The sequence below is a fragment of the Vulpes vulpes genome, chromosome X, assembly GCF_048418805.1.
Source record: "Vulpes vulpes isolate BD-2025 chromosome X, VulVul3, whole genome shotgun sequence".
NCBI classification, from domain to species: Eukaryota; Metazoa; Chordata; class Mammalia; order Carnivora; family Canidae; genus Vulpes; species Vulpes vulpes.
The window spans coordinates 73912300-73924713 of record NC_132796.1 but is presented as its reverse complement, the minus strand read 5'-3'; the positions used below and the strand labels follow the sequence as shown (position 1 = coordinate 73924713).

General features: G+C 46.4%; 1 protein-coding gene across 5 annotated transcripts in view; it reads left to right on the top strand.

Moving 5' to 3' along the window:
- Positions 1–12414, top strand: part of LOC112911542 (glycine receptor subunit alpha-4) — a 75615-nt gene that overhangs the window by 42917 nt on the left and 20284 nt on the right. The window contains exon 3 of one of the 5 annotated variants that reach the window (XR_011998168.1): positions 124–261. The exons of 2 other annotated variants lie outside the window; for them this stretch is intronic. Coding sequence is in view for 2 of the 3 variants with exons in the window: in XM_025988154.2 (XP_025843939.1) it covers positions 10051–10310 (260 nt within the window). In the remaining variant the exon portion in view is untranslated. Of the gene's footprint in view, positions 1–123; positions 262–9891; positions 10311–12414 lie in introns of those variants that run through there. 2 more of the 5 variants (XM_025988154.2, XM_072743553.1) reach the window with 2 other exon arrangements.

Below are 12414 nucleotides of genomic sequence, written 5' to 3'. Positions count from 1 at the left end.
GAATTCTAGAGATGGAAGGGGTCTGGGACTTCTGGGCCCCGTACCAACTCTCATAGGAGTGTTCTTTCTCAAAAGAAGAGAGAGAGTGGGCTTTCATGACCTGTATCTACTTGCCTTTTGTAGGATGCAGCTTCCTCTTTCCAAATTGCTTACTTCTTGTGGTTGAAGAAGAGACCCAGCCATCTGTAGAACACAGCATTTGGTTCTGACATCAATCTTCTATGCTGATGAAGTCTCTGGATAAATAAAGACACTGCTGAGGCAACATCATTTTTTGTCATTATCATTATTATAAGGGGACAACATGTGCCCAAGGGAAGTTGGCCTCACATAACAATGATTAAAGAAATTGAGTAAAGAGGGGTGGGTAGCAAGATATTCTAAGGAAGTGCATTCATTTCTATGTCTCTTTCTTGCTCTCTCTTCCCTTCTTCTCTCATTTCTCTCCTTGGCTCTTTTTTGGAGGATGGTGGAGGAGAATGAGTTACTGAGTAAACAGTGGAGGAAGCAGTTTGTGTGTGCATAACTTAACTGACTTGTGGGTTAATATAAAGGGACTCCCTTGGCCCAACTGCTGAACCCTTACTGCAAAGTAGCAACTCAGGAAGGCCAGATCACTCAGGCCTGTGCTTTCCTGAGAATTCATGGCTACCAGGTGCAGTGCATAATGTAGGTGTGCACATACTTGCCTTGTGGAGAGAGACATAGGGGAAATGTCACACAGCACAACACAAAGGACTGGTTTGAGCTTATGGTAGAAGGCAGTGATGTTATGGGGAACAGAGGCCTTGAGAGCAAAAGTTTCTGAGATCTACTCTCAGCTCTGCACCAAATAGCTAGATTATCTTAAGCCTATCATTTCATTCTTTTTGTCCTTTCTTTGGCTTTCAAAAAGAGGGTATTGGATTTTTTTTTAATTTTTTATTTATTTATGATAGGAACACAGTGAGAGAGAGAGGCAGAGACACAGGCAGAGGGAGAAGCAGGCTCCATGCACCGGGAGCCCGACGTGGGATTCGATCCCGGGTCTCCAGGATCGTGCCCTGGGCCAAAGGCAGGCGCCAAACCGCTGCGCCACCCAGGGATCCCGAGGGTATTGGATTTTATCTCTAGTATACTAGCCATTTCTTTTTCTCTTCTTTTCTTTTCTTTGTCTCTTCTTTTTAGAGAAAGAGAGCATGTGAGTGGGGGTGCAGTGGGAGGCAAAGGGAGAGGGACAGAGAATCCCAAGCAGTCTCCATACCCAGTGCTGAGCCCTATGTGGGACTTGATCTCATGACCCCGAGATCATGACCTAAGCCAAAATCAAGAGCATCTGCTCAACTGACTGAGCTCCTCAGGCACCTCTATCCTAGCTACTTCTAATATTCAATGACTTGGTGGTTGTGCATGAGATTTTGAGGAGAATTCCAGCTTTTATTCTTCATTTGCCGCATGCAAATCTCTCTTGTTGGATTTTAGCCACCCTTCCCCATTCTTCACCACATTAATACATTTCAAGCACCAAATGGAAGCCACAAGCCACTTAAAACCGCCTGAGAAGGTGGTCAAGGCTCCTACCATCTCTACTCATGGCAGGCTGGGCCAAGCTTCTGCATGAAAACATTAGAAGGAACTTGGGTATCAACTACATTTTCCTTCTACTCAATTCAGGCACAGAGCACAGTTAAAGAAGATAGGTGGCAGGAGGCAGTGGAGCATAGCAGAATCAAGCCCTTTGAGAAAAAAAATAACTGCTGTATTAATTTCGTCCATGATTCTTCTGGTAGCTGAAAAGATCCCTTTACCACTTGGAGACTACTTCAAATCAACAAAGTTTGATTTGGAAGGAAGTACACTGATTGTGGATTGATTATCCACTGTCCCTTAATGTTTTAAGGATCCAGTTTGTTCTCACTTAACTAGAGCAACCACTCGGGGGATAGGCCTGCTTGGCTTTATCTCCTGGCTTTGTGGCAAATTTGTTTGGCCTTTGGGAAAAAGAGCCTATCCCATGGCCAAGCTCTGTGAAAGGCAAGCTGGAAAAAGTGCAGATTTTTTTCCTACAAAGGCATCCAGAGTGTCCTTTGATTCCTGGGAAACCGAGATGCTTGTCCTTCTCTACTCATCTCCAGAGACCAGGGTGTACTGCATGGCAAAATCAAGTCCCATGATGAATTAATCACTGTACTTCCTATTTCCTCCTTTCCCAAATGAAGAGAACTACCTTGATCTTCAGTGGGTATCAGTAAACTTCAGTTCATTTCTGGAATATAACACTCTGAACGTGCAGGTGGGTAGACGTTTGAATAGATGCAGAGCATTAGAGAGGCCAGAGACTAAATATAGGATTAGATGTGAGATAGGCATCTAAACATTTCCTGGCTACTAACTGCAAAAACAATCCCAGTGTTATCTCTGCTTCAGGCTGTCTTATTGGTCGGCTTGATTTTCACCAACTTGTAAACATAATATAGTTATGTTGGGAAAGTAGAGGCAGAATGAGAGTATGGGTGCAGGATGTCAGGCAGAGAAGACAGAAATGAACAGTATTGTGGGTCTTCATTTTCCAGTCTGTAAAATGGATCTAGGAAAGATCAATAATAGATTAGATTGAAACTAACAGTTAAAGAAACTGCAATGTGCCTAATTATAGTTATGAATCCCATCAACTTGGAACAAAGAATCTTCTCTACCTCTGACAAGTTGAAAGCACTTGAATGCCAGAAACTTCTCTCCCATAGTAATGAGAACTTTTTCTCCAGTCTCCATGGGGACAAAAAAAAAACTCTCTCATAGTAAGGAGATGAGGAGGGTCCTTTTGTGTCATTAGAGTTTATGATGGACTCAGTTCTATCCTAGGATTCAGTTGATGCAATTAACTTGAACTAAGACTCCCCAAGCACTGGTTTTTTTTTTTTCTGCACTGATTAACAGTACCTTCTCCAAGGTATAGTCTCTGGTCTGAGGCATATCTCTTTAGTTCAGCTTTCTCTAAGAATCTTCTGACTGCTGCTAGTTACTATCTGATCTTGAATAGAATCTCAGCAAACTTTTTTTGCCAGGATCTGAGCCACCAAAAAAGAGCCACTTCAAATTCTCTCCCTCTAGTAGCTCAGATAAGCTGAGTTCCCCTGCCTATGCTTCCAGTTTCCTCCTGGATGCTTCTCTAAGGCACAAAAATGTTCATCCTTATTCAGTGAACCTTCTAAATGGTTCTCTTCTACTCCATTTTACCATTTCATAGACCTGGTTCTGAACATGGAAAGTAATTCGGTCTCTCAAGTGCCTTTGCTTACAGTGATGCAACAGAGTTGACTTCCCTGGCGCTGTGCCACTGTTTGCCTGAAAATGTCAAGACCTCAGCATCCTATTGGTCTCTCCTGAAACTGTACCATAATTGATGCTGGTTGAACTGGGTTTGCAGCTGTGAAACAGCACCTGCCTTTGACTCAGCAGTGGGCATACTGCTGTGGAAAGTGAGGGGATTATAGAACACGTGGGATGTAAAGGCAATGTGAAGGTTACAGAAAGAAACTGACAATGGGCAGGAAAGTGAAGTCAGAGTTCTCAAAGCACTGCTCTCTCAGAGTTGGACGATGATGTTGCTGACAGTGCAGGAGTGGGTGGCAGCAAAAGCTGGTGTATGTGACCTGCTGAGGCTTAGGGTAGACTTTTGTCTGATTAGCATCTCTGGTGACTCTTTGGGAGTGACTGCCATTGATTAGAATCTGTTGTTTTGGGCCATATGCAGCATAAATATTGCAAAATTAATTAACTCACTCTGTACAAAGACACGTAGTTCAATTTGGCACCTTACCTAGGGATTCCAATTATTCTGCAAAAATTATTGTGTCTAAACAGGCTTCATTAGTACAGTACACATAGAAGCCATGGCCACAAAGCAATGGACAAGATTCATCTGCACTCAGGATGAAAAGGACTACTTATCACATCCCAATTTCATCATACCCCACAGTCACACTTTTGGATAATAACTGCTGGTTGCAAGGTCTTCAGATTTTCAAGAAGAGCTCTGTATGTATGTGTGTTCATCTGCATGCACACATGTGTACATATTCAGATAGGAGTGCAAGATTAAGCTAGTGCATTTTTCTTTTTTTTAAGATTTTATTTATTTATTCATGAGAGACATAGAGAGAGAAAGGCAGAGACACAGACCAAGGAGAAGCAGGTTCGATTCAGGAAGCCTGATGTGGGAATCGATCCTGGGACTCTAGGATCACACTCTGGGCCGAAGGCAGGTGCCACATCACTGAACCACCCAGGGATCCCCAAGCTAGTGCATTTTTCTAATGTTAAATTTCGAAGTCTTGCCATATAAAATTTTCTAGTATAACTATATAATTGGTATCATTAATGCAAATTAAGCTTTTTGCCTAATTCTATGTAGTCACCAACTAAACTTTTCCTTACTTCAGTATCCAGGGTCCTATTGCAGCAGACATTGAATTTATTCATGGTAAAACCAAAAAAAGGAAAGACAAAAAAAAAAGAAGACAGGAAGGTGGACACAATAATAGGCTAAGGGAAAGAAAGGAAAGACAAAGGCAAAAGAGAGGCAGGGAAGAAAGAGAGAATCCTAAGTAACTGGAGGCTACTTGGAGAAGCACCACAGAAAGAGTCCTAAATGTGCTGTTAATTCCCCTAACTCTCCTAGCAAGGAGTACACTTATTAGCTAGCAGTCATGGACAAATATGTACGCACAATCAAAGATACTCATGGGGCTTGGACATCTGTATTCTGTTTAGGGTTGGATTATGGGAGGATAAGCTTCTTGGTGGTGGTGGGGGTGTCAAGCAGGTGATGACCTATGTGATGTTACTAGAAGACTGATTCTAGGATGGATGGAAGTGAAGTTCATTCCTGTCTGCTGAAAAGTAGTCTCTCTTTTTCCCAGGACATGGAATAAATGCCTAACTCAAATGCTGTGAGAGGTACTCAGGCCCTGAGGCACTGCTGATGACCCATGCAGAACCATCTTTGGGAAGTAATTATATTACTACCCCATTAGGATGGAATCTACATAAGGGCATAGACTTCATCTGCTTTGTTCACTGCCGTATGTCCAGTACCTAGGACATCTGGTGTATGATTTGCACTCAATAAATACTTGTTGAGCACATGTATGAATTGGTGGGAATGTAATCTATCCCAAACAGTAAATATTTATTCATCTTTCCAAGTTCTGTTGCTTTTATGTTATGTAAAGGCTTTACAGCTTAAATGGCATGGGTGGTCACAATTTCCGAATATGTGAAGTAAAATATTCATGAATTTGATCACAAGCAAAACCCAATTTACTCTTGAGAAGAGGCATGACATGGTCCTGTTGTCCCTAAAAAAGAATGTTTCAGAGTTATGAGAGCCAAGAGACAAGGAGAGTCAATGCAAACTCTATGGAAACATTAATGAAAATCTCCTGTATGCCTAGTGAATTGCTCTCAAGTGGCTGGTTGGGTGAGAAATGATTCTGAGGGCCCATCAGGGGATAAATGGTGCCTACTTGGGTACCAGTCAATATACCTTCCCTGGCTGGAGCCCCACATCTCTGTTATCCCCTGGACACTAAACAGAAAGCCTAGCACAGAGGTGGTACCATTGCTCACTGGTGCTATCTTGGTGTTGATACCTGGTTTGTCTTTGAGAAGTAGGAGGAGCTCAGTAAACCTCTCTACAGGCTCCCTCCAAGGTCAGATACCTCAGGTTTTGTCTGTAAAACTCATGTCTGAAATATTCCATAAAAAGAAGAAAGGCTAATCTTTGAAACATCAGACTTATACCTTCCAAAAGCCTTAAGAGAGCACAGAACATGTCTAACACATCTGTATTTTGTTCTTCCTTCCTCCAGCTGAGTCAAGGACTGTGAAACTCCCAGGGCTACTACTACCCACATACACTATGCAAGTCTCCTTGAGTCTGAGGGTGAAAGGGCTTCCCACCTCTGCCGACAGCGCTCCCTTAGCACCAGAAGGTGAGCCTCCACTTTTGAGTAAGCTGTCACATACTTGGAGGTTGAAAATGACCCTGAAAAGAAAAACTCACACACAGCAAAAAGATGCAGGCTTGCTCCTTGGAGATCCAACTGAAACACCCTGGTCCTTGTCAGCAGATTTTTAAAAAGGCATGTTTACCTTTTATTTCACACACACACACACACACACACATACACACACACACACAGCACTACCACCACCACCAAAAAAACTTCTTACTTCAATGCTTCTGAGAAGTACCTAATGCTCTCTGTGAGTTTCACCAGACTGGAGACAGATCTTGCCTTTTGAGGTACCCTTCAAACCAGTTTCTACTTCAGTAAGTAGGACAGGCATTGTGAGGGAGTTGGGTCCAGAAAGGTATGACAAATGACTCTCCAACTTTGTGTCCAAAAGTAAGGCCTAGAAATGACTGAATTAACCAAATAATACACATCCCAAGAGATATGCTGCCACTCAGACTGAGGTTTCAGGAAGCCTGCTTGTCAGGAAGGCACAATTGCCATTTTCCTTGCATAGGGCTGAAATGTGACAGACCTTCCCTGGAATGAAACATTTATGAAAATGTGCTTAATCTGTTTTTAGGAGCTCAGTAGTTTTTTCATGATGAAATAATATTTTTCATCCTGAGAAGCATTTTGCCCATTGTAGCTTCTACACAACCTCAACATGACAGTACAGCCAGTTCTCTGGGCCAATGTGGCTGTCAGTTGCAAAACAGAAAAAGGATGTAATACAGTTTGGAATGTGGAGAATCATATCCATCATAGTTTGATGATGAGAAGAGAAAAGGGTTATGGAGTAAGGCTGAACACAACTTTGTACCCTTCCGAGGCCAGGAAATGCTGAGGTCATCTTCAGAGAGCATGGCTTCCTGTTAGTGCAAGAACTCTTAAATGGGCATCTCCCCTGCCTCTTATCAATTCCTAGGAGAAATTACCCAATTCTTTGCCACCTCTTCCTCTCTTCTTCTCCCAAAAAGTTTGTTTCCAGAATCCTAGAAAAGCTGTGTCCCTTCATCATGCCAGTCAGACATTTGATCATCACTGCAGCCTCTCTTAAGAAAGGATCTTTCCTCCCAGCAAGCTGATCCTGCTATGCTCTCACCATTCAGGGATCCCATGGGGCACACAAGAGGTGAGACTGAGACAATGCACCAGTCCCAAGGGGCCTATGACTTCCATTAGCCAAGAATTTCAGACTGAAATTCAGACTGAGTATGAGGCCACAGGCTAAGGGGCAAAGGAACAAAAACTGCTTCCTTATTTCTCTTTATTATCATTATCTCATGCTGGCCCTCTCTCGGAGTGTCAAACTTATCATTCTAGTTTGACAAAGATGCAGAGGCACTGGCTCAAGGAAGCATCTCTGAGTGCCCAGGATGCATCTTGTAAGAAACATACACTAATTGCCTATAATGTGCCATGGTCTGGGGTGAGCCCCAAGGAGTTGGTGGATAATATGCCTCTGCCCTCAGGGAGCTCATGGTACAGCAGGGGAGGGAGGTAAGTAAGCAGGCAACTGCAACTAAGTGTGACAGGTGCTGTGAAGGGGGAAGGCCAAGGTCCTGTGGGAACACACTGGAAGGTCTCCTAACCCAGACTTGGGGGAGGGTGGGGCACTTCAAGAAGTCTTTCTTGAGAAAATAACAATAAAGCTTAGTTTACAGGAATTGGTAGGAGCAGCAGAAAAGTGCTTTGGTAGAAGGAACACGTGAAACTACCTGGAAGCTGGAGAAACAGGTGACTCTAGACACATTAGGATAAGCAGAGTGACCAGATCATGCAGCACCTTGAACTTCAGCCTGAGAGCAGTAGGAAACAGGTGAGGCAGGGGAAATGACATGACTAGGTTTAGCACAAAGAGTGAATTACAGAGGAGACAAGTGCCTCCCCACACCCCCACCTGCCCTTAGCTACCTAATCAGGAGCTCTGCCAGGATAGGTTCCATAAGGCTTGCTTCTGGCCTACAGCCCTCGATTGGGCATTGTGATGCTTATTAGAAACAAGGAGGGAGGGTGAAGAGGTGAAAGGGCTGCTAAAAATGTTTTTAGGAAAATTAGTATTTTGGTTTTTGCACTCACTGTCCATATAAACATAAGTTGAGGCTTATAATATCCCTAGTCCCAATTCCAAAAGCCCAGCATCCCTGTCAACATTTCAGTGTGTATTGTTTAAAAAAATCTTTCCCTGTCATTTGTAATTTCAAAATTCCTCCTCTTGAGAATAATAAACGCAGCCAAAAGGAGATGCAGTGCAAGTTCTGCCCATTGCTACCATGTCATCATTACTCCCTCAAGCAACACAACAGGTCTCTAGAAGAGCTTGTGACCCCCACAAAACTCTATCTGGTGATGCTGGGGGGATCATTGCAGTCAGCTCTGGAACTGATCCCTGTAAAGTGTCACCAACCCTTCCCCTATACACACTCAGAACTCAGCAGAGCTGGTGTGAGAGCTTCTGTTGAATTAAAAAATGAAACCCCTTGGCTTCTCACTGTTGTGATTTAGAAGAGAGTTAGAGAATGGAGCTAACAGGGAGGTTGAGAGATAAACTGGGAATGGAGAGAAAGTGAGGGCCAAAGAAGAGGAGGAAACAGACTCAGAAGGTGAGACACAGGGAAGAAACAAGGAGGGAGGTAGAGATGGAGAAAGGCTAGATGGAGGAAAGTAACAGGGAGAGGGAGGAATAGAGTGGAGAAAAAGTGAGAGAGAGAGAGAGAGAGAGAGAGAGATTAGGGGAGGTCCCAGAGCAGTTGATCTGCTGCCTGAGCAAGTTTGGGGAAGGGTCTAGCAAGAGACCTGTTGCTGCTAAAGCATCTAGATGCTATAAGAAAATGAGCAGAGGCCAGGGAGGAGATATACTTACCATCCTGGGCTCTTTCCTCCATCCAGGGCTTGGTCACCAGGTCATTGCTCTTGGCCCCCTTGACTCCTCTGAAGCTTGCAAAGCTTGTTGTGTGCCAGGCCTGCTCTGGCCCTGCCAGGGACACCTATCCCTTCCCACAGCCAAGCTGGGCTGGGGGAAGGGTATCAGGGAAAGGAGGTTTCCAAGAGCTACAGAGGGCTGGCCAAGCTCACCAGAGACAACCTGAGAGAGGAAAGCAGGCAGGGAAAAGGATGTGCAACTACAAGGATGAAGGAGATGGGGCAGGCAGACAGACGGACAGACAGACTGACAGGCCGGCAGACCGCATGTGAGGAAGGTTCTGGAGTTCCTCTGTTTCATCCATGTCCTGCGCCTCCATCCAGAGGGTTGAGGAAAAGCTGCCCCAGCTCTTGGCCTCCCTCTTGCCTCCTCTCAAACCTGAAGCTGTGGGCTTGAGAAAACCCAGTGGCTCTGCCTAAATCCTCTCAGGTCTTTTTCCCCCTCACAAAAATTATTAGGACATTATAGCTCTGGCCCCAGCTTAGCTCCAGACTAAAAGAGATGCTGCTGGGGAGCTGAGAGCAGCGCAGCCTGCATGCACTCCTCCAACTGGAGAGTTAGAAGCTGGACAGAGGGGATCCCTGGGTGGCGCAGCAGTTTGGCGCCTGCCTTTGGCCCAGGGCGCGATCCTGGAGACCCGGGATCGAATCCACGTCGGGCTCCCGGTGCATGGAGCCTGCTTCTCCCTCTGCCTGTGTTTCTGCCTTTCTCTCTCTCTCTCTCTGTGCGACTATCATAAATAAATAAAAATTAAAAAAAAAAGAAGCTGGACAGAACACCTCCAGCCTGCTCCAAGCGGCAGCCCAAGCTCCTCCACCGCACACACAGATTCCAACACGCTCTGAACCCCACTCCAGCTGTCTGCGACTGTGCCTTTAAATTGCTGCTTTCCGAGGGTGCATCTGGGGGGGAGGTAGGAGGGAGGGAAACTTCTTCCTACAAGTCTCCCTCCTCCCCTCTAAGACTATCCAGGGTTTGGAGAGTGCTGCCCAAGGAGAATCTCCTTCAGCTCCCTAGGAGGCAGGCTGAGGCCCTCCAGAACCCCAGGCGAGCTAGAGCAGGAGCCGGTAGGGTTATCTGTGTCAGGATCATTTCCAGGGGAATAGTTCTGGCCCCTGACTGGTAATGGCAGGGCAGAGGAGAAAAGAGCAGAAGAGGAGAGAGAGTGCACAACTCTTAGCCCAGCCCCACGGGATCCTTGTCAGCAGACCAAGTTGGAGGAAGGTTCTGTATTTTCTGCAGCATTCCCCTTTGCTGGGATATCCCTCTCACCTTGGCAGCCAGGCTAAGAAACTGCTCCAGAGTCCCTGCGGAATGACTACTCTCGTTCCTGTAACCCTCTCCTTCCTTCTCTTCTGGACCCTGCCAGGGCAGGTCCTCTTCAGGTGAGCTGAGTTGGGGTTAGAAGGAGGTGCATGCAAACACTGGCTGGGGGCAGCAGGGGCTTCTGGTACAGTTTCCTCTAAGTTTACAAAAAGCCCACAATCTGGAGGGCTCCAGGTCAGGCACACCCCCCCGCCCCAGTCAGGACCCAGGGAGCCTTTCATGAGGAATGCCAAAGCCCCAGAGCCTGTGGGAAGCCTTCTGCATGGGTGAGAGCTTCCTGGGCCTGGGTAGGAGCTAGGTAGCTGAGCCCCAGAATGGACGCCATCTGTCTTGCCATCCTTTCCTGTCTTCCCACCAGCATAGCCACACACTGCTCAGATTCCTAAAAATGACACCAACATCTGTCAGCTGCCCACCAAAGAGGCTTCAGGTAGCAGGGGTTTGCCCTAAACTGTATCAGAATAAACCTGGGCTGAGGAAACCTTGTTCCTCTGCAGTCACCCTGCCTGTGCACACCTGGCTGCTTTCTGTCCTCAAAGGGGCACTGAATGGAAGTCATTTTCTGGGTTTTTGAGGGCAAGATATGCTTTGGGCTCCCTGTAAATGTCTCCCTACCCATTCCCACTTTCTCATGAAACCAGGAGCCAGTCTGGGTGGATGGGGTGAGTTGAAGAGGAAAGGCTGAACTGGTCTTAAGAAGAGTGCTTCCCTAGGGATCCCTGGGTGGCGCAGCGGTTTGGCGCCTGCCTTTGGCCCAGGGCGCGATCCTGGAGACCCGGGATCGAATCCCACATCAGGCTCCCGGTGCATGGAGCCTGCTTCTCCCTCCGCCTGTGTCTCTGCCTCTCTCTCTCTCTGTGTGACTATCATAAATAAATAAATAAATAATTAAAAAAAAAAAAAAAAGAAGAGTGCTTCCCAAGGTTGGGCTAGGTGCCACTGCAATATCCTCTTCCTCCTCTTAATTCAAAAAAAGCACACCAGGACTACTTGTCTCTCTGAGGCACCTCCTGCCTCACAGCTTGCGGACACATTGGCTGGCAATATGTGTGGGGCAGCGAACTTCCTAAGAGTGAAAAGTAGCCCAAAGTAGAATGGCAGCTCAGCTGGAGTCAATAGGAGGATGCAGGCAGAGGGGGGAATGCAGCTGGGGCTCATTGGCCCTCCCTGGAGGAGAGACTACCTCAAGGCCCTAGCTTTGGTGGTAGAATTCCCACCTGAGCAATTAGAGCAAAACATGACTTTAGAAAGTCTGGAGTCTAAGGTCCATCATTGTAAATATGGAAACTGAGTCCTAGAGATGGGGAGTGACCTGTCCAAGGTCTGCACCCACTAGCAGAATCAGAATTCTCCCCTACCTCACTCCAGGGCCATGCATGAGCAAGATTTTCAGCTCCAGAACCTCCTGGGTCCTGCCAGTATTTGGGACTTTCCAGGAATGAAAGGGAGGAAAAAGGGGCTGCATCCAGTGACTCTCTTCTCAGGTCCACAGACAAGGTAAGCCCCAGAAAAGCTCTGTGACAGGAATTGGGGCCCAAGACAGCTAAGCCCACAGCCTGTTACAGGGTCCTGGGGCTGGGACTACTGGGACAGGTGACCTGAGAATGGGGCTGAAGATGGTGGCAAGAGTCTGGCTGCCCCATGTACAGCACCATGTGGTCTCCCAGCAGGCAGGTGGCAGGCAGCCAGGAGAAGCACCTGGCCAGCAAGGACACCCTGTGGTGAAGCCACAGACTTCTGCTTGCTCTAGCACCACTGCCAGCCTCCTCGGATTTTCAGAGCCTGCTTAAGCCACCTGCTCTGGCAGTCCCTGCTTGGGGCCACAGTGGCCTCTGTTCCCAGGGTAAGGGCTTCTTCCTGTTCAGAGGATTCAAGGAGGCAGGATACTAGGAGGTCAGACTGTGGTTCCCACTAACCTTCCCAGACTCTGGTTCCCTGGCAGCCCATGCTGGGCTGCTTGCATCATAGCATTGTGATAGATGGACTTAGTATTGAAGTTAATAGCTCTGGGTTAGAATCTTGGCTTTACCATTTACTAGCTATGTGATCACAAATGTCACTTTACTTGCTGACCCTCATCTATATAAGAGGGATCATAATAAGCCTTATCTGAGAGGACGAACATGAGGACTAAACTAGATAAGGTAAATAAAGTATATAGCA